Source organism: Camelus bactrianus, chromosome 20 (assembly GCF_048773025.1).
Source record: "Camelus bactrianus isolate YW-2024 breed Bactrian camel chromosome 20, ASM4877302v1, whole genome shotgun sequence".
NCBI classification, from domain to species: domain Eukaryota; kingdom Metazoa; phylum Chordata; class Mammalia; order Artiodactyla; family Camelidae; genus Camelus; species Camelus bactrianus.
In genome coordinates, this window is record NC_133558.1 from 20745245 (window position 1) to 20763364 (window position 18120).

An 18120-nucleotide genomic window follows, 5' to 3' on the forward strand; every position below is an offset into this window, starting at 1 on the left:
ACAAGGAGAATTAGGGAGTGAAACAGGAAAACAGAAGGAAGACATTAATATGAGAGTGGTCCTTATCCAAAATATTGGAGAGGGAAGAGGAGAAGGATGTGCCAGGAACTGGAGTATAGATAGAAAGGCAGGAAAAGTTAGCAATAGTTAGAAAGGTATGGAACAATGTGCGTTAAAAAAATTTACCATATCGTCTTTGTAGTTCAGCTGAAAAACAAAAAGAAAAGATCCATGAAAAGATCCAAGAAAGAAAGAAAAAGAGAATTGAAAATTATTTTAAAATGTATATTTAAAATCAAATTGAATCTTATTCAAAACCAGAAATACTCAAAACAGTAACACACATACAGAAAACGTACATACAAACAGGAGCGCGTGCGTCCACACACACACACACACACACACACACACACACACACTCTCTGAGAACCAAGTGACCAAACCCACACTTTTGCTGAAGGATATTCTCCAGAAATAGAGAGAGGCATAAACTGAATCATTTTACTACACTGAGAGAGAATTGTAGGAACATTCGTTCCGAAGGTAATCTTTGAAAAAGTTTTTAATCACTTTCTTCTTAGTTAGTTTCTCATTATTCATTTTGTAAGATATAATCAGCTAATTGTACTTTCAATGGGAAACGAAATGAAGAGAACTTCTATGGTGAAGTCTATGATCACCACAATTATAGTCTATACTCACCATAGGATTGGATTGCAAGATCATATGCTATCTCTATTTTCAGTTTTTAAAGGAAACTTCATAGTGTCTTCCATAGTGTCTACACCAATACACATTCCCACCACTGATGATACATGTATATATCACTGAATCATTTTGCTATACTCGTGAAAAAAATACAGTATTGTAAATCAACTATAGTTCAATAAAAAAACTATTTTGTATTATGAAAATCTTTAACATCATATTAGGTAATTGCATCTCATGCAAAATGAAAACTGATATTTTAGAAATACATTTTAATAGAGCTTTTCTTGAACTAGAAGTCCTTCTATCATTATTTATCAGGAAATTCAATTTGACACAATTAAAATTGTATTATTGAAAATGCAAAAATAGAAAGAGCAGTATGACTGTACATTAAAAATTTCCCAGGAGAATCATGTAAAATTATTGCTAAACCTGGAAATACTTCGATAACATATTAAAGAGCAGTGGATAAAAAAGCCTCAAATTCACAATAGCTGATGACTGATATTAAATCTTATCTGAGAGGACAATGGATGATAAACATCACTCACATGACAGACAACTTCTGTCACCTCTAAATGTTTGGGGAAATATCATTGGCATAGAAATGGTCTCTTCAACTTGGTATATGTTACAGAGTTCTTATCTTTGGACATGTTTCATAAAGACAAACACAATGCGCTTGTCAATCCCTAATGCCCTTCATCTCACTAACTTCTCAGGGAACCTATTGCAAGTCTCTAGAAAACAGAAAAAGCCAATGTCATAGGGAAAGAATGGTATGGAATGAAAAAAGAAGGAGTGGAAAATTATGGAAGGTTGGGAAATTGAAAGGAAGTTAACTTACGGTAACTTGAGAAAGAATTGCAAGAACATTTAATTGTAAGGGAAAGGTAGGCATCCAGGAGAAGAGTGAGATGATGGATAGAAACAGATTAAAAGGCAGGAAATGTTAATTCAGTGAGAAACCATCATTCTCATGGGTTTAGGAGAAACAGATCTTTTGAAAACTTACCTACTGTTAGTTGAGGTCCTTCTGAAAAATGGAGAGATCAATGTAAATATAATGTAAAAATGGAAAAGTAATTCACATTTAACACAAAATTTATATTTCAATTTGAACCCACGTGGATGTGCACACAGATACACACAATCAGATACCATTGCATGAAGTCACACACACACACACACACATATACATATGCAGTAGTTGAGAGCTCAGTTTTATCCGAAAAATGTTTCCCTCAAAATGAAAACAAAGATAAAATGAGTGGATATTCTTGTTTGAGAACTTTTACAAATAGCAGTTCTCATGCTAAACTTCCAAATGTTCCTCATCCCTTTACATACAATTAGGCTTTTCTGATTGAGTTTGTAAGATGTAGTAAGTACTTTTCCTTTACTTCATCTGTATATTCAGTTGGGTTTTTATGACATCAAAGTGATACAAAGCAGCCACAAACAATGAATTGGAGGATCTCACACCACTGCTTCTAGTGGTACCATAGGGTGTATCCCCGTGGTCTTACTATTAAGAATACTTTCATCAATCAATGAATACATAACAGTGTGCATGTGAATTTCTCTTAACTATGCCTAAATGAAAATTTTCTTAACTAATTTCCATGAAAAGGAAAAAAAAAGGTATTAAATGGCAGTGAGGTGAGCCTAAATCAAGTGACCTGAGCATGTCTCAGAAATAGTTTCACTTCAGCCACTCAGAAAAGCCATTACTCCAAAGGTATATAATAGTAAAAGTTATTGACTCCAAAGGAATATCTGCAAACATTGCAATTACAGGACAAATCAAAGAGCAATTCTGGGGGACAATTAAATAGCCAATGAGGAGCAAAACTTCAGTAGCAAAGTAAGACTGCAGAGGAAGTCGTGTAAAAGAAGCACATATTGGAGTTGAGAAAGATGATCCTTGGAAGCTGAAGTGAAAGGCATAAGTACAGTTGAAACCATGCTTAGGTACACAGGGAGGTACATTCATGAGACTTACCATTTTCTTCTTCACATTTGTCATTAACTAAAGGAAAGAAAGAAATCATTCATTCAAAATGAGACACACTGTCAGAAAGGAGAAGGACAAATTTTCAAGCATTTCCATAGTTGTTTCTGAGACTTGTCTTCAGAGAGAAACAAACAAACACCCCTAATGGTTGCACAAGAGAAAACGCTTGTAATACAAAAGGATAAAAGGGAATTGATGCAATTGGGGAAGAAGACATGGAAGAAATTAATATTGGTGTAGTTGAGTTCCAAAACTTGGAGAGGGAAGAAAGGAAGGATGAGCCAATGTAGATACAAAGGCAGGACAGTTAGCACTCTTTGAAAGGGTTATGGGGCAAAGAATGCAAGAATAGTTACCAACTGGTTTTCTGGAAACATCTGAAAAATAAAATGAAAGTCCAAGGAAATATCGAAAGAAAGAAAAATAAATTGAATTCAATCTTATTGAAAATTTTGGGCTGACAATTAAATGTATTAGTAGTCAAGTACACACACAAAACAGGAAAACATACACGGAACAGGTCTATAAACACCGAGTACATATTCACAGAAACACACACACACACACACACACACACACACACACACACAGACACTCACACACTCACACAACCACAGTCGCCAGACCCTCACTTCATATAAGGATATTCTCTAGAAACGGACAGGGGCTTAAACTGAGTGATTTTTCCACACTGAGAGAGAATTTTAGGACTGTTAGTCCTGGGACTAACCTTTTTAAAGTTCTTAAATATTTTGACATTACTTAGGCTTTCATTCTTTACTTTGTCACATATTATAAACTATTTGGCTGCTGCTACATGTGTTCAGAGATCAAGGTAGTTATGTTCAATAAACTGGACACAAACGCTGAATGAGAGGGCTAACCCCCTTCTAGAGATTCCATGTGGTCATGTACTGGACCTCTCTATTCACATTTACATCAGTCAGTGAACACATTACCCAATTTTTGTGGGTTTCTATTTCAACCCAGGGCAAAAGGAAGCTCATCTGAATTAAATCTCATGTAAGGAAGGGACGTGAAATATTCAACACCAGTGATACAAGTTCTAGATCACAGAACATGAACACGTCTTGGACAAACACGTTACGCATCAGCCACACTGAAAATGATAGTGCTCCAGAGGTATCTGGTTACTAGCATTAACTGGACGAGAAGAGAATGTCTGCAGAGACTGCAACCACAGGACAAAGCACAGAAGTACCACTGGGAAAAATTGAATAGCTAATGAATGTGGCAAACATCCGCTGAAAAGCAAATAGACGAGACAATTCCTGCAAGACTATGTGTATGCCGAATTTGAAGACAGTGATTGGGCACTGAACAAGGTGACAATGACAAATGAAAGCATGACCAGATACACAGGGGCAAACATTAACAGGATTTGCCTTTTTGTCCTCTCACTTACTGACCAAGTGAAAAAATAAAGAATTCCCTTAAATGTGGATAAACTGTTGGAAAGGGAGGAGGTTAAATTTTCAAACACTAATATTCTTTGCAGTGGGGTCCTAACTGACAAACATTTCTGAGCAATGGAGCCATGAGATTCAAAGCTCATTTCACCAAGTAGAAAAAATATTTTTGCACTTCTGTGTATGCCTGTGTGTCCCAAAAAAGTGATTGAAAATGACATCATGTAAAGAGGTAGTATAGGCCTCCCTCAGGCATAAAAGTCAATCAATTATTGGTCTGGCATTGGACCTTACTTCTTTATCAGGGTACACAGAAAACAAACCCACACTCGTTCACAAGAGAGGTACTTGAAAAGAGATGAGGAAGAACATAGTAAAGAGACAGATCTGTCCAACCATCTACCTGTAATGGTAGTCATATCAAGTGTGTACTTGCATTAATTTGATCTATTCCTGAATGGAATTATCTTTGGAATAAAAATTATCACTGAAAACTGCCATTAGAAGATATTAAAGATTTAAGGACTATATCCTGTTGTAGGAAAAACAAAATCTCTTTGGCAACTTCCCAGGCAATGGATTCTTGGTCTTTCACATCTAAAGTTGAGAACAGAGAGAGGGAGATAAACAATTTATATATATATGTTTTTGGGGAGGGTGGGTGAAAGGGAGGAGAAATAGTTAGGTTTATTGATTTATTTTCAGAGGAGGTACTAGGAATTGAAGCCAGGGCCTTGTGCATGCTAAGCATGCAATTTACCACTTGACCTGTACCCTCCCCCCAACAATAAACAATTCAATATTTCAGTCGTGTGAAAGAAGGTAGTGAGTTACAACTTTTAGAATACGTACCGTTTCGTTCCTGAATTTCTATAGAAAAATACAATGGAAATATTAAGGTCAATACTATGGAAATGGAAAACCAAGAAACAACATTTTTTGACAAACTTCACAGTAAGTTGATAACTAGCTGAATGCAGATAAACACAGACACACACAAACACACACGTGCAGTGGGTGAGGGCTCATTTTGTCAGGAAACTATACTCCCAGAGAAGAGTACGGGTAATATTTAAAAGTATTCTCTTAACGGAGGAAGGTTATTAAAATAGTAGTTTTGAAAGTTACTTTTTAAAAACATTCTTTATCTATATTGAATGTAGTAGCGCTCTTAGTATTTGCATTGAGCTCTAACAGTCTCTTAAACTGTGACTAAATAGACGGAGCCTACTTCATTACTGTAATACCTAAGATTTAGTAGAAGCCAGGAACACTGACTTAGCGTTTTGTATCAGTGTTGTAGAGAAATGCAGGTTTGTTTCCCAGGTGATTCTAGTCACATTTTTGTCAACTGATGGATACATACACGTCTGTAACGGGAATTTCTATTTTCGCTAAAGCCAAAGTGGAGCAGTTCTTCATGAACTGATGTGAAGAGACAGGGTGTAAGTACTGAACGACAGTGCAAGTGTTGGTGCATCAAAGGGCTGAGCATAGAAGGGGAGAAAAGTCACACTTCTGAAGCCCGGACATGGCAAGATGTAGAAATGTATCATGACTAACATTTTGTAGACTCAAAAGTAATGTCTGCTTAGATTGTCTCAGTAAGAGAAATCACAGAATTAATACGGGGGAAGTTGGGTAACAAATACAGAAGCCATGCTTCATTTGGGAAAACGAAATAATAAGATAAATCATGTACGTTCTATGTAGGATGGTGTTGAGGAAGACGGAAGTTGCGTGCTGAAGAAAAATGATAAGAAACAGGTGAAAGCATGCTTGGGTACACAGTGAAATATTGATGAGACATGCTTCTTTCCTCTACACACTAACTGATCAATAAAGGAAGAAAAAACCGTTCAAATTCATTCGAAATAATAAGTCAAGCCAGGTAGGGAGGAGGTTAAACATCTGAAGCCCTTTCTTGGTTTTTCTCTTGGGTTCAAATGGAATCACATTCATCAGAGTTGGAACCATAAGATTTCAAAATCCATCTCACTAGTGAGAAGTAATGCAGTTTTAATTCCACACAGTCCTCGTGCAAGAGGATGTACGATTTGAAACGGCCCCACAAGAGGAGGGAGAATTGGAGTTCTTTGGGGTTAGAAATACAATCATGTCGTGTGTGGGTCGCTCAGCCTTTGTCAGAATAAAACACTGATGTGAAGAAATAGAGGGGAGACATATTTGAAAAGTGATGAGGAAACAGACAGTAAAGGGCCCTTCTGTACACATGGGGTAATGGAGCAGTCACCACCGGTAGCCTCTGCAAAGTGTAGAGAGATACATGGCTGAACTGAATTTCTCCTCCCAAAAAACCTAAATGAAATCTAACAAGAGGAGAGTGGTCCTTATCCAAAAATATTGGAGAGGGAAGAGGAGAACGATGAGCCAGGAACTGGCATATAGATAGAAAGGTAGGAATAGTTAGCAATAGTTTAAAAAGTTATGGAACAATATGAGTTAAAAATATTTTACCAAATATTTTTCGAAGTTCACCTGAAAAACAAAAAGAAAAGATCCATGAAAAGATCCAAGAAAGAAAGAAAAAGAGAATTGCAAATTATTTTAAAATTTATATTTAAAGTCAAATTCAATCTTATTCAAAACCAGAATTACAGAAACCAGTAATACATATACAGAGAACGGACATACACACAGGAGCAGACACACACACACACTCACAAATGCAGAGTGACCAAACCCATACTTTTGCTCAAGGATATTTTCCAGAAATGGAGAGGGGCATAAACTGAATCATTGTAGTACACTGAGAGAGAATTGTAAAAACATTATTTACAGAAGTAATCTTTTGAAAAAGTTTTTAATCACTTTTATTCTTAGTTTCTCATTATTCATTTTCTTAGATATAATAAGCTAATTGTAGTTTCAATTGGGAAACGAAATGAAGAGAACTTTCTACGGTGAATTCTATAACTCACCACAGTTATAGTCTATAATGCACCATAGGAGTGAATTGAAAGATCATATACTAACTATATTTTTAGTTTTCAAAGGAACCTTCATAGTGTCTTCCAATACACATTCCCACCACTGATTATGTATGTATATATCACTGAATCATTTTGCTGTACTCCTGAAAAAAATACAATATTGTAAATCAACCATAGTTCAATAAAAAACTATTCCATATTAAGAAAATCTTTGACATCATATTAGGTAATTGCATCGCACGGAAAATGAGAACTGATATGTTAGAGATATATTTTAATAGAGCTTTTCCTGAACTAGAAGTCCTTCTGTCATTATTTATCAGGAAATTGTATTTGACACAGTTAAAATTGTATTATTGAAAATGCAAAAATAGAAAAGCAGTATGATTGTACATTAAAAATTTCCCAGGTGAATCATGTAAAATTATTTGCAAATGTGGAAATGCTTGGACAACATATTAAAGAGTAGTGGATAAAAGAGCCTCAAATTTACATTAACTGATGACTGATATTAACTGTTATTTGAGAGGACAATGGATGATAAACATCACTCACATGACAGACACCTTCTGTCACCTCTAAATGTGTGGGGAAATATCATTGGCATAGCAATGGTCTCTTCAACTTGGTATATGTTACAGAGTTCTTATCTTTGAACGTGTTTCACAAAGACAAACACAATGTGCTTATCAACCTAATGCCCTTCATCTCACCAACTTCTCAGGGAACCTATTGCAAGTCTCTAGAAAACAGAAAAAGCCAATGTCATAGGGAAAGAACGGTATGGAATAAAAAAAGAAGGAATAGAAAATAATGGAAGGTTGGGAAATTGAAAGAAAGTTAACTTAAGGTAAGTTAAGAAAGAATTGCATGAACATTTAATTGTGAGGGAAAGGTAGGCATCCAGGAGAAGAGCGAGACAATGGGTAGACACAAATTAAAGGGCAAGAAATGTTATTCAGTGAGAAACCATCATTCTCATGGGGTTAGGAGAGACAGATCTTTTGAAAACTTACCTACTTTCCTCTGAGGTCTTTCTGAAAAATAAAATGGAGAGATCAATGTAAATATAATGTAAAATGGGAAACTAGTTCAGATTTAACACAAAATTTATATTTCAATTTGAACCCACGTGGTTGTTCACCCAGATACACACAATCAGATACCACTGCATGAAGTCACACACACAAATACATGTGCAGTAGTTGAGAGCTCAGTTTTACCTGAAAAATATTTCCCTCAAAATGAAAGCAGACATAAAATGAGTGAATATTCTTGTTTGAGAGCTTTTTAAAAATAGCAGTTCTCGTGTCAAACTTTCAAATGTTACTCATCCCTTTAGATACAATTAGGCTTTTCTGATTGAGTTTGTAAGATGTAGTAGGTACTTTTCCTTTACTTAATCTGTATATTCAGTTGGGTTTTTATGACATCTAAGTGGTATAAAGCAGCCACAAACAATGAATTGGAGGATCTCACACCACTACTTCTAGCGGTACCATAGGGTGTATCCCCTCAGCCGCACTATTAAGAATATTTTCATCAGTCGATGAATACATAACAGTGTGCGTGTGAATTTCTCTTTCAACTATGCCTAAATGAAAATTTTCTTAACTAATTTTCATGAAAAGGAAAAAAAAAGTATTAAATAGCAGTGAGATGAACCTAAATCAAGTGACCTGAGCATGTCTTGGAAAAAGTTTCACTTCAGCCACTTTGAAAAGCCATTATTCCAAAGGTATACAATTAGTAAAATGTACTTAACTCCAACAGAATATCTGCAAACATTGCAATTACAGGACAAATCAAAGAGCAGTTTTGGGGGATAATTGTAAAGCCAATGAAGAGGGAAACTTCGGTTGCAAAAATGTGACTGGAGAGGAAGTCGTGGAAAATCAGCACATACTGGAATTGAGAAAGATGATCCTTGGAAGCTGGAGTGAAAGGCATAAGTAACAGTTGAAACCATACTTAGGTACACAGGGAGGTACATTCATGAGACTTACCATTTTCTTCTTCACATTCGTCATTAACTAAAGGAGAGAAAGAAATCATTCATCCAAAATGAGACACAGTGTTAGAAAGGAGAAGGACAAATTTTCAAGCATTTCCATAGCTGTTTCTGAGACCTGTCTTCTGAGAATTGAAACTGCAAACGTCAGAGACCATCTGCCCAGTCCAAGGAAGTGTTATTTCACGTCCATACATGACAAAGGGACAAAGAGGGACATCCCAGAATGCAAGGCAGTAGAGCAGCACTCGCTCTGGGTTAAAGGATATGGGATATGTCAACTGTTGGTTTGTTTTGGGCCTTCTACCTTTTTTAGAATAAAATGAAGACACACTCATACACACACAAAAAAAGTGGTCCTTGAAAACAAAGAAAAAGAATAGATTACAAGCACAAATTTTTAAATACTCTTGGCGTAGCGGTACTCATATACAGCTTCATACAAACGTTAAATTGATATATACTTGAATTGAATTCCTTTTGAAATAGAAATTATCATTTAACATATTAATTACATAGAGCATGTTAAAGTTCTAATTGAGTTATATTTGTATTGTAATCAAACATCTCAGGAAAAATCCCGGGATAATGGTTTCCATGTATTTCATGTAAAAAATTCAGAAGTGAGAGGTACATTAACAGTTGAAAATTCCATGTGAATAAAATTCCCTCTACTAATATATAGTATACTTGAAGTTTAATAAATTAAATTGTTTCATTGAAAAGGTAAAAGAGAAAGAACAAATGGTGTGGTTGTATTTATAAAAATCTGGGCCATTTCCTGGACACACTGAACAAAAAAAACGGAAAGAGAGAAAGAAACAAAAACCCCTAATGGTTACAGAGGAAAAAACGTTTGTCATACAAAAGGATAAAAGGGAATTGATGGAATCGGGCAAGAAGACATGGAAGAAATTAATATTGGTGTAGGTGAGTTCCAAAACTTGGAGAGGGAAGAAAGGAAGGATGAGCCAATCGGTGGCATGTAGATACAAAGTCAGGAAAGTTAGCACTCATTGAAAGGGTTATGGGGCAAAGAATGCGAGAAAAGTTACCAACTGGTTTTCCAGAAACATCTGAAAAATAAAATGAAAAGTCCAAGGAAATATCAAAAGAAAGAAAAACAAATTGAATTCAATCTTATTGAAAATTTTGGGCTGACAATTAAATGCATTAGTAGTCAGGTACACACACAGAAAACAGGAAAACTTACACGGAACAGGTCTATAAACACAGGAGTACATATTCACAGAAACACACACACACAGACACTCACACACTCACACTCACACATCCACAGTCACCAAAGTCAACCCTCACTTCACATCAGCATATTCTCCAGAAATGCACAGGGGCTTAAACTGAGTGATTTTTCCACATTGAGAGAGAATTTTAGGACTGTTAGTCCTGGGGGTTACCTTTTTAAAAGTTCTTAAATATTTTGACAGTAGTTAGGCTTTCATTATTTAGTCAGATATTATAAGCTATTTGGCTGCTACTACATGTGTCCAGAGATCAGGATAGTTACGTTCAATAAACTGGACACAAACGCTGAATGAGAGGGCTAACCCCCTTCTAGAGATTCCATGCGGTCATGTACTGGACCTCTCTATTCACATTTATGTTAGTCAGTGAACATACTACCCAATTTTTGTGGGTTTCTATTTCAACCCAAGGCAAAAGGAAGCTCATCTGAATTAAATCTCATGTAAGGAAGGTACGTGAAATATTCAACACCAGTGATACAAGTTCTACATCACAGAACATGAACACGTCTTGGACAAACACATTATGCATCAGCCACACTGAAAATGATCGTGCTCCAGAGGTATCTGGTTACTAGCATTAACTGGACAAGAAGAGAATGTCTGCAGAGACTGCAACCACAGGACAAAAAACAGAAGTACCACTGGGAAAAATTGAATAGCTGATGAATGTGGCAAACATCCGTTGAAAAGCAAATAGACGAGACAATTCCTGCAAGACTATGTGTATACCGAATTTGAAGACAGTGATTGGGCACTGAACAAGATTACAATGACAAAAGCATGACCAGATATACAGGGGCAAACATTGACAGGATTTGCCTTTTTCTCCTCTCATTTACTGATCACGTGAAAACACAAAGAATTCCCTTAAATGTGGATAAAATGTTGGAAAGCTAGGAGGTTAAATTTTTCAAACACTGACATTCTTTTCGGTGGAGTCCTAACTGACACACATTTCTGAGCAATGGAGCCATGACATTCAAAGCTCATTTCACCAAGCAGAAAAAATATTTTTGCACTTCTGTGTATGCCTGTGTGTTCCAAAAAATGTGACTGAAAATGACATCGTGCAAAGAGGTAGTATAGGCCTCCCTCAGGTGTAAGAGTCACATCAATTATTGGTCTGGCATTGGACCTTACTTCTTTATCAGGGTACACAGAAAACAAACCCACATTCATTCACAAGAGAGGTACTTGAAAAGAGATGAGGAAGAACACAGTAAAGGGACAGATCTGTCCAAACATCTACCTGTAACGGTAGTCATATCAAGTGTGTACTTGTATTAATTTGATCTATTCCTGAATGGAATTATCTTTGGAATAAAAATTATCACTGAAAACTGCCATTAGAAGATATTAAAGATGTAAGGACTATATCCTGTTGTACAAGGAAAAAGAAAATCTCTTTGGCAACTTCCCAGGCAATGGATTCTTGGTCTTTCACCTCTAAAGCTGAGAATAGAGAGAGGAAGATAAACAATTTATATACATATATGCATGTATTTTGGGGGAGGGTGGGTGAAAGGGAGGAGAAGTAATTAGGTTAATTGATTTATTTTTAGAGGAGGTACTAGGAATTGAAGCCAGGGCCTTGTGCAAGCTAAGCATGCAATTTTCCACGTGACCTGTACCCTCCTCCCCACGATAAACAACTTAGTATTTCAGTCGTGTGAAAGAAGGTAGTGAGTTACAACTTTTAGAATACGTACCGTTTCGTTCCTGAATTTCTATAGAAAAATAAAATGGAAATATTAAGGTCAATACTATGGAAATGGAAAACCAAGGAACAAAATTTTTTGACAAACTTCACAGTAAATTGATAACTAGCTGAATGCAGATAAGAACAGACACACAAACACACGCACGTGCAGTGGGTGAGGGCTCATTTTGTCAGGAGACTATACTCCCAAAGAAGAGTAGGGGTAATATTTAAAAGTATTCTCTTAATGGAGGATGGTTATTAAAATACTAGTTTTGAAAGTTACTTTTTAAAAATATTCTTTACCTATATTGAATGTAGTAGCGCTCTTAGTATTTGCATTGAACTCCAATACTCTCTTAAACTGTGACTAAATAGACAGAGCCTACCTCATTACTGTAATACCTAAGATTTAATAGAAGCCAGGAACACTGACTTAGCGTTTTGTATCCGTGTTGTAGAGAAATGCAGGTTTGTTTCCCAGATGATTCTAGTCACATTTTTGTCAACTGATGGATACATACACGTCTGTAACGGGAATTTCTATTTTCGCTAAAGCCAAAGTGGAGCAGTTCTTCATGAACTGACGTGAAGAGACAGGGTTTAAGTACTGAACGACAGTGCAAGTGGTGGTGCATCAAAGGGCTGAGCATAGAAGGGAGAAAAGTCACACTTCAGAAGCCCGGACGTGGCAGGATGTAGAAATGTATCATGACCAACATTTTGTAGACTCAAAAGTAATGTCTGCTTAGATTGTCTCAATACGAGAAATCACAAAGTTGATAAGGGGAAAATTGGGTAACAAATACAGAAGCCATGCTTCACTTGGGAAAACTAAATAATAAGATAAATCATGGACGTTCTATGTCGGATGGTGTTGAGGAAGACGGAAGTTGCGTGCTGAAGAAAAATGATACGAAACAGGTGAAAGCATGCTTGGGGACACAGTGAAATATTGATGATCATGCTTCTTTCCTCTACACACTAACTGATCAATAAAGGAAGAAAAAAAACGTTCAAATTCATTCGAAATAACAAGTCAAGCCAGGTAGGGAGGAGGTTAAACATGCGAAACCCTTTCTTGGTTTTTCTCTTGGGTTCAAATGGAATCACATTCATAAGAGTTGGAACCATAAGGTTTCAAAATCCATCCCACTAGTGAGAAGTAATGCAGTTTTAATTCCACACAGTCCTCGTGCAAGAGGATGTCCGATTTGAAACGGCCCCACAAGAGGAGGGAGAATTGGAGTCCTTTGGGGTTAGAAATACAATCATGTCGTGTGTGGGTCGCTCAGCCTTTGTCAGAATAAAACACTGATGTGAAGAAACAGAGGGGAGACGTATCTGAAAAGTGATGAGGAAACAGACAGTAAAGGGCCCTTCTGTACACATGGGGTAATGGAGCAGTCACCACCGGTAGCCTCTGCAAAGTGTAGAGAGATACATGGCTGAACTGAATTTCTCCTCCCAAAAAACCTAAATGAAATCTAACAAGAGGAGAGTGGTCCTTATCCAAAAATATTGGAGAGGGAAGAGGAGAACGATGAGCCAGGAACTGGCATATAGATAGAAAGGTAGGAATAGTTAGCAATAGTTTAAAAAGTTATGGAACAATATGAGTTAAAAATATTTTACCAAATATTTTTCGAAGTTCACCTGAAAAACAAAAAGAAAAGATCCATGAAAAGATCCAAGAAAGAAAGAAAAAGAGAATTGCAAATTATTTTAAAATTTATATTTAAAGTCAAATTCAATCTTATTCAAAACCAGAATTACAGAAACCAGTAATACATATACAGAGAACGGACATACACACAGGAGCAGACACACACACACACTCACAAATGCAGAGTGACCAAACCCATACTTTTGCTCAAGGATATTTTCCAGAAATGGAGAGGGGCATAAACTGAATCATTGTAGTACACTGAGAGAGAATTGTAAAAACATTATTTACAGAAGTAATCTTTTGAAAAAGTTTTTAATCACTTTTATTCTTAGTTTCTCATTATTCATTTTCTTAGATATAATAAGCTAATTGTAGTTTCAATTGGGAAACGAAATGAAGAGAACTTTCTACGGTGAATTCTATAACTCACCACAGTTATAGTCTATAACGCACCATAGGAGTGAATTGAAAGATCATATACTAACTATATTTTTAGTTTTCAAAGGAACCTTCATAGTGTCTTCCAATACACATTCCCACCACTGATTATGTATGTATATATCACTGAATCATTTTGCTGTACTCCTGAAAAAAATACAATATTGTAAATCAACCATAGTTCAATAAAAAACTATTCCATATTAAGAAAATCTTTGACATCATATTAGGTAATTGCATCGCACGGAAAATGAGAACTGATATGTTAGAGATATATTTTAATAGAGCTTTTCCTGAACTAGAAGTCCTTCTGTCATTATTTATCAGGAAATTGTATTTGACACAGTTAAAATTGTATTATTGAAAATGCAAAAATAGAAAAGCAGTATGATTGTACATTAAAAATTTCCCAGGTGAATCATGTAAAATTATTTGCAAATGTGGAAATGCTTGGACAACATATTAAAGAGTAGTGGATAAAAGAGCCTCAAATTTACATTAACTGATGACTGATATTAACTGTTATTTGAGAGGACAATGGATGATAAACATCACTCACATGACAGACACCTTCTGTCACCTCTAAATGTGTGGGGAAATATCATTGGCATAGCAATGGTCTCTTCAACTTGGTATATGTTACAGAGTTCTTATCTTTGAACGTGTTTCACAAAGACAAACACAATGTGCTTATCAACCTAATGCCCTTCATCTCACCAACTTCTCAGGGAACCTATTGCAAGTCTCTAGAAAACAGAAAAAGCCAATGTCATAGGGAAAGAACGGTATGGAATAAAAAAAGAAGGAATAGAAAATAATGGAAGGTTGGGAAATTGAAAGAAAGTTAACTTAAGGTAAGTTAAGAAAGAATTGCATGAACATTTAATTGTGAGGGAAAGGTAGGCATCCAGGAGAAGAGCGAGACAATGGGTAGACACAAATTAAAGGGCAAGAAATGTTATTCAGTGAGAAACCATCATTCTCATGGGGTTAGGAGAGACAGATCTTTTGAAAACTTACCTACTTTCCTCTGAGGTCTTTCTGAAAAATAAAATGGAGAGATCAATGTAAATATAATGTAAAATGGGAAACTAGTTCAGATTTAACACAAAATTTATATTTCAATTTGAACCCACGTGGTTGTTCACCCAGATACACACAATCAGATACCACTGCATGAAGTCACACACACAAATACATGTGCAGTAGTTGAGAGCTCAGTTTTACCTGAAAAATATTTCCCTCAAAATGAAAGCAGACATAAAATGAGTGAATATTCTTGTTTGAGAGCTTTTTAAAAATAGCAGTTCTCGTGTCAAACTTTCAAATGTTACTCATCCCTTTAGATACAATTAGGCTTTTCTGATTGAGTTTGTAAGATGTAGTAGGTACTTTTCCTTTACTTAATCTGTATATTCAGTTGGGTTTTTATGACATCTAAGTGGTATAAAGCAGCCACAAACAATGAATTGGAGGATCTCACACCACTACTTCTAGCGGTACCATAGGGTGTATCCCCTCAGCCGCACTATTAAGAATATTTTCATCAGTCGATGAATACATAACAGTGTGCGTGTGAATTTCTCTTTCAACTATGCCTAAATGAAAATTTTCTTAACTAATTTTCATGAAAAGGAAAAAAAAAGTATTAAATAGCAGTGAGATGAACCTAAATCAAGTGACCTGAGCATGTCTTGGAAAAAGTTTCACTTCAGCCACTTTGAAAAGCCATTATTCCAAAGGTATACAATTAGTAAAATGTACTTAACTCCAACAGAATATCTGCAAACATTGCAATTACAGGACAAATCAAAGAGCAGTTTTGGGGGATAATTGTAAAGCCAATGAAGAGGGAAACTTCGGTTGCAAAAATGTGACTGGAGAGGAAGTCGTGGAAAATCAGCACATACTGGAATTGAGAAAGATGATCCTTGGAAGCTGGAGTGAAAGGCATAAGTAACAGTTGAAACCATACTTAGGTACACAGGGAGGTACATTCATGAGACTTACCATTTTCTTCTTCACATTCGTCATTAACTAAAGGAGAGAAAGAAATCATTCATCCAAAATGAGACACAGTGTTAGAAAGGAGAAGGACAAATTTTCAAGCATTTCCATAGCTGTTTCTGAGACCTGTCTTCTGAGAATTGAAACTGCAAACGTCAGAGACCATCTGCCCAGTCCAAGGAAGTGTTATTTCACGTCCATACATGACAAAGGGACAAAGAGGGACATCCCAGAATGCAAGGCAGTAGAGCAGCACTCGCTCTGGGTTAAAGGATATGGGATATGTCAACTGTTGGTTTGTTTTGGGCCTTCTACCTTTTTTAGAATAAAATGAAGACACACTCATACACACACAAAAAAAGTGGTCCTTGAAAACAAAGAAAAAGAATAGATTACAAGCACAAATTTTTAAATACTCTTGGCGTAGCGGTACTCATATACAGCTTCATACAAACATTAAATTGATATATACTTGAACTGAATTCCTTTTGAAATAGAAATTATCATTTAACATATTAATTACATAGAGCATGTTAAAGTTCTAATTGAGTTATATTTGTATTGTAATCAAACATCTCAGGAAAAATCCCGGGATAATGGTTTCCATGTATTTCATGTAAAAAATTCAGAAGTGAGAGGTACATTAACAGTTGAAAATTCCATGTGAATAAAATTCCCTCTACTAATATATAGTATACTTGAAGTTTAATAAATTAAATTGTTTCATTGAAAAGGTAAAAGAGAAAGAACAAATGGTGTGGTTGTATTTATAAAAATCTGGGCCATTTCCTGGACACACTGAACAAAAAAAACGGAAAGAGAGAAAGAAACAAAAACCCCTAATGGTTACAGAGGAAAAAACGTTTGTCATACAAAAGGATAAAAGGGAATTGATGGAATCGGGCAAGAAGACATGGAAGAAATTAATATTGGTGTAGGTGAGTTCCAAAACTTGGAGAGGGAAGAAAGGAAGGATGAGCCAATCGGTGGCATGTAGATACAAAGTCAGGAAAGTTAGCACTCATTGAAAGGGTTATGGGGCAAAGAATGCGAGAAAAGTTACCAACTGGTTTTCCAGAAACATCTGAAAAATAAAATGAAAAGTCCAAGGAAATATCAAAAGAAAGAAAAACAAATTGAATTCAATCTTATTGAAAATTTTGGGCTGACAATTAAATGCATTAGTAGTCAGGTACACACACAGAAAACAGGAAAACTTACACGGAACAGGTCTATAAACACAGGAGTACATATTCACAGAAACACACACACACAGACACTCACACACTCACACTCACACATCCACAGTCACCAAAGTCAACCCTCACTTCACATCAGCATATTCTCCAGAAATGCACAGGGGCTTAAACTGAGTGATTTTTCCACATTGAGAGAGAATTTTAGGACTGTTAGTCCTGGGGGTTACCTTTTTAAAAGTTCTTAAATATTTTGACAGTAGTTAGGCTTTCATTATTTAGTCAGATATTATAAGCTATTTGGCTGCTACTACATGTGTCCAGAGATCAGGATAGTTACGTTCAATAAACTGGACACAAACGCTGAATGAGAGGGCTAACCCCCTTCTAGAGATTCCATGCGGTCATGTACTGGACCTCTCTATTCACATTTATGTTAGTCAGTGAACATACTACCCAATTTTTGTGGGTTTCTATTTCAACCCAAGGCAAAAGGAAGCTCATCTGAATTAAATCTCATGTAAGGAAGGTACGTGAAATATTCAACACCAGTGATACAAGTTCTACATCACAGAACATGAACACGTCTTGGACAAACACATTATGCATCAGCCACACTGAAAATGATCGTGCTCCAGAGGTATCTGGTTACTAGCATTAACTGGACAAGAAGAGAATGTCTGCAGAGACTGCAACCACAGGACAAAAAACAGAAGTACC

The 18120-nt window shown here is 36.0% G+C and overlaps 2 protein-coding genes across 2 annotated transcripts in view; one reads left to right on the forward strand and one right to left on the reverse strand.

The window, feature by feature from the left end:
• The window catches only part of LOC105066739 (butyrophilin-like protein 1), a 224876-nt gene that overhangs the window by 195250 nt on the left and 11506 nt on the right, over positions 1-18120 (forward strand). The window lies entirely within an intron of this gene.
• LOC123616054 (uncharacterized) overlaps positions 1-18120 on the reverse strand; it is an 83614-nt gene that overhangs the window by 48195 nt on the left and 17299 nt on the right. The window contains exons 9-22 of the mRNA XM_074349064.1: positions 17268-17288; positions 16208-16234; positions 15218-15238; positions 13726-13746; positions 12101-12118; positions 10179-10199; positions 9119-9145; positions 8129-8149; positions 6637-6657; positions 5011-5028; positions 3085-3105; positions 2717-2743; positions 1727-1747; positions 187-207 (exon numbers count right to left, since the gene is read on the reverse strand). Coding sequence (XP_074205165.1) covers positions 187-207; positions 1727-1747; positions 2717-2743; positions 3085-3105; positions 5011-5028; positions 6637-6657; positions 8129-8149; positions 9119-9145; positions 10179-10199; positions 12101-12118; positions 13726-13746; positions 15218-15238; positions 16208-16234; positions 17268-17288 — 306 coding nt within the window. The remainder of the gene's footprint in view (positions 1-186; positions 208-1726; positions 1748-2716; positions 2744-3084; positions 3106-5010; positions 5029-6636; positions 6658-8128; positions 8150-9118; positions 9146-10178; positions 10200-12100; positions 12119-13725; positions 13747-15217; positions 15239-16207; positions 16235-17267; positions 17289-18120) is intronic.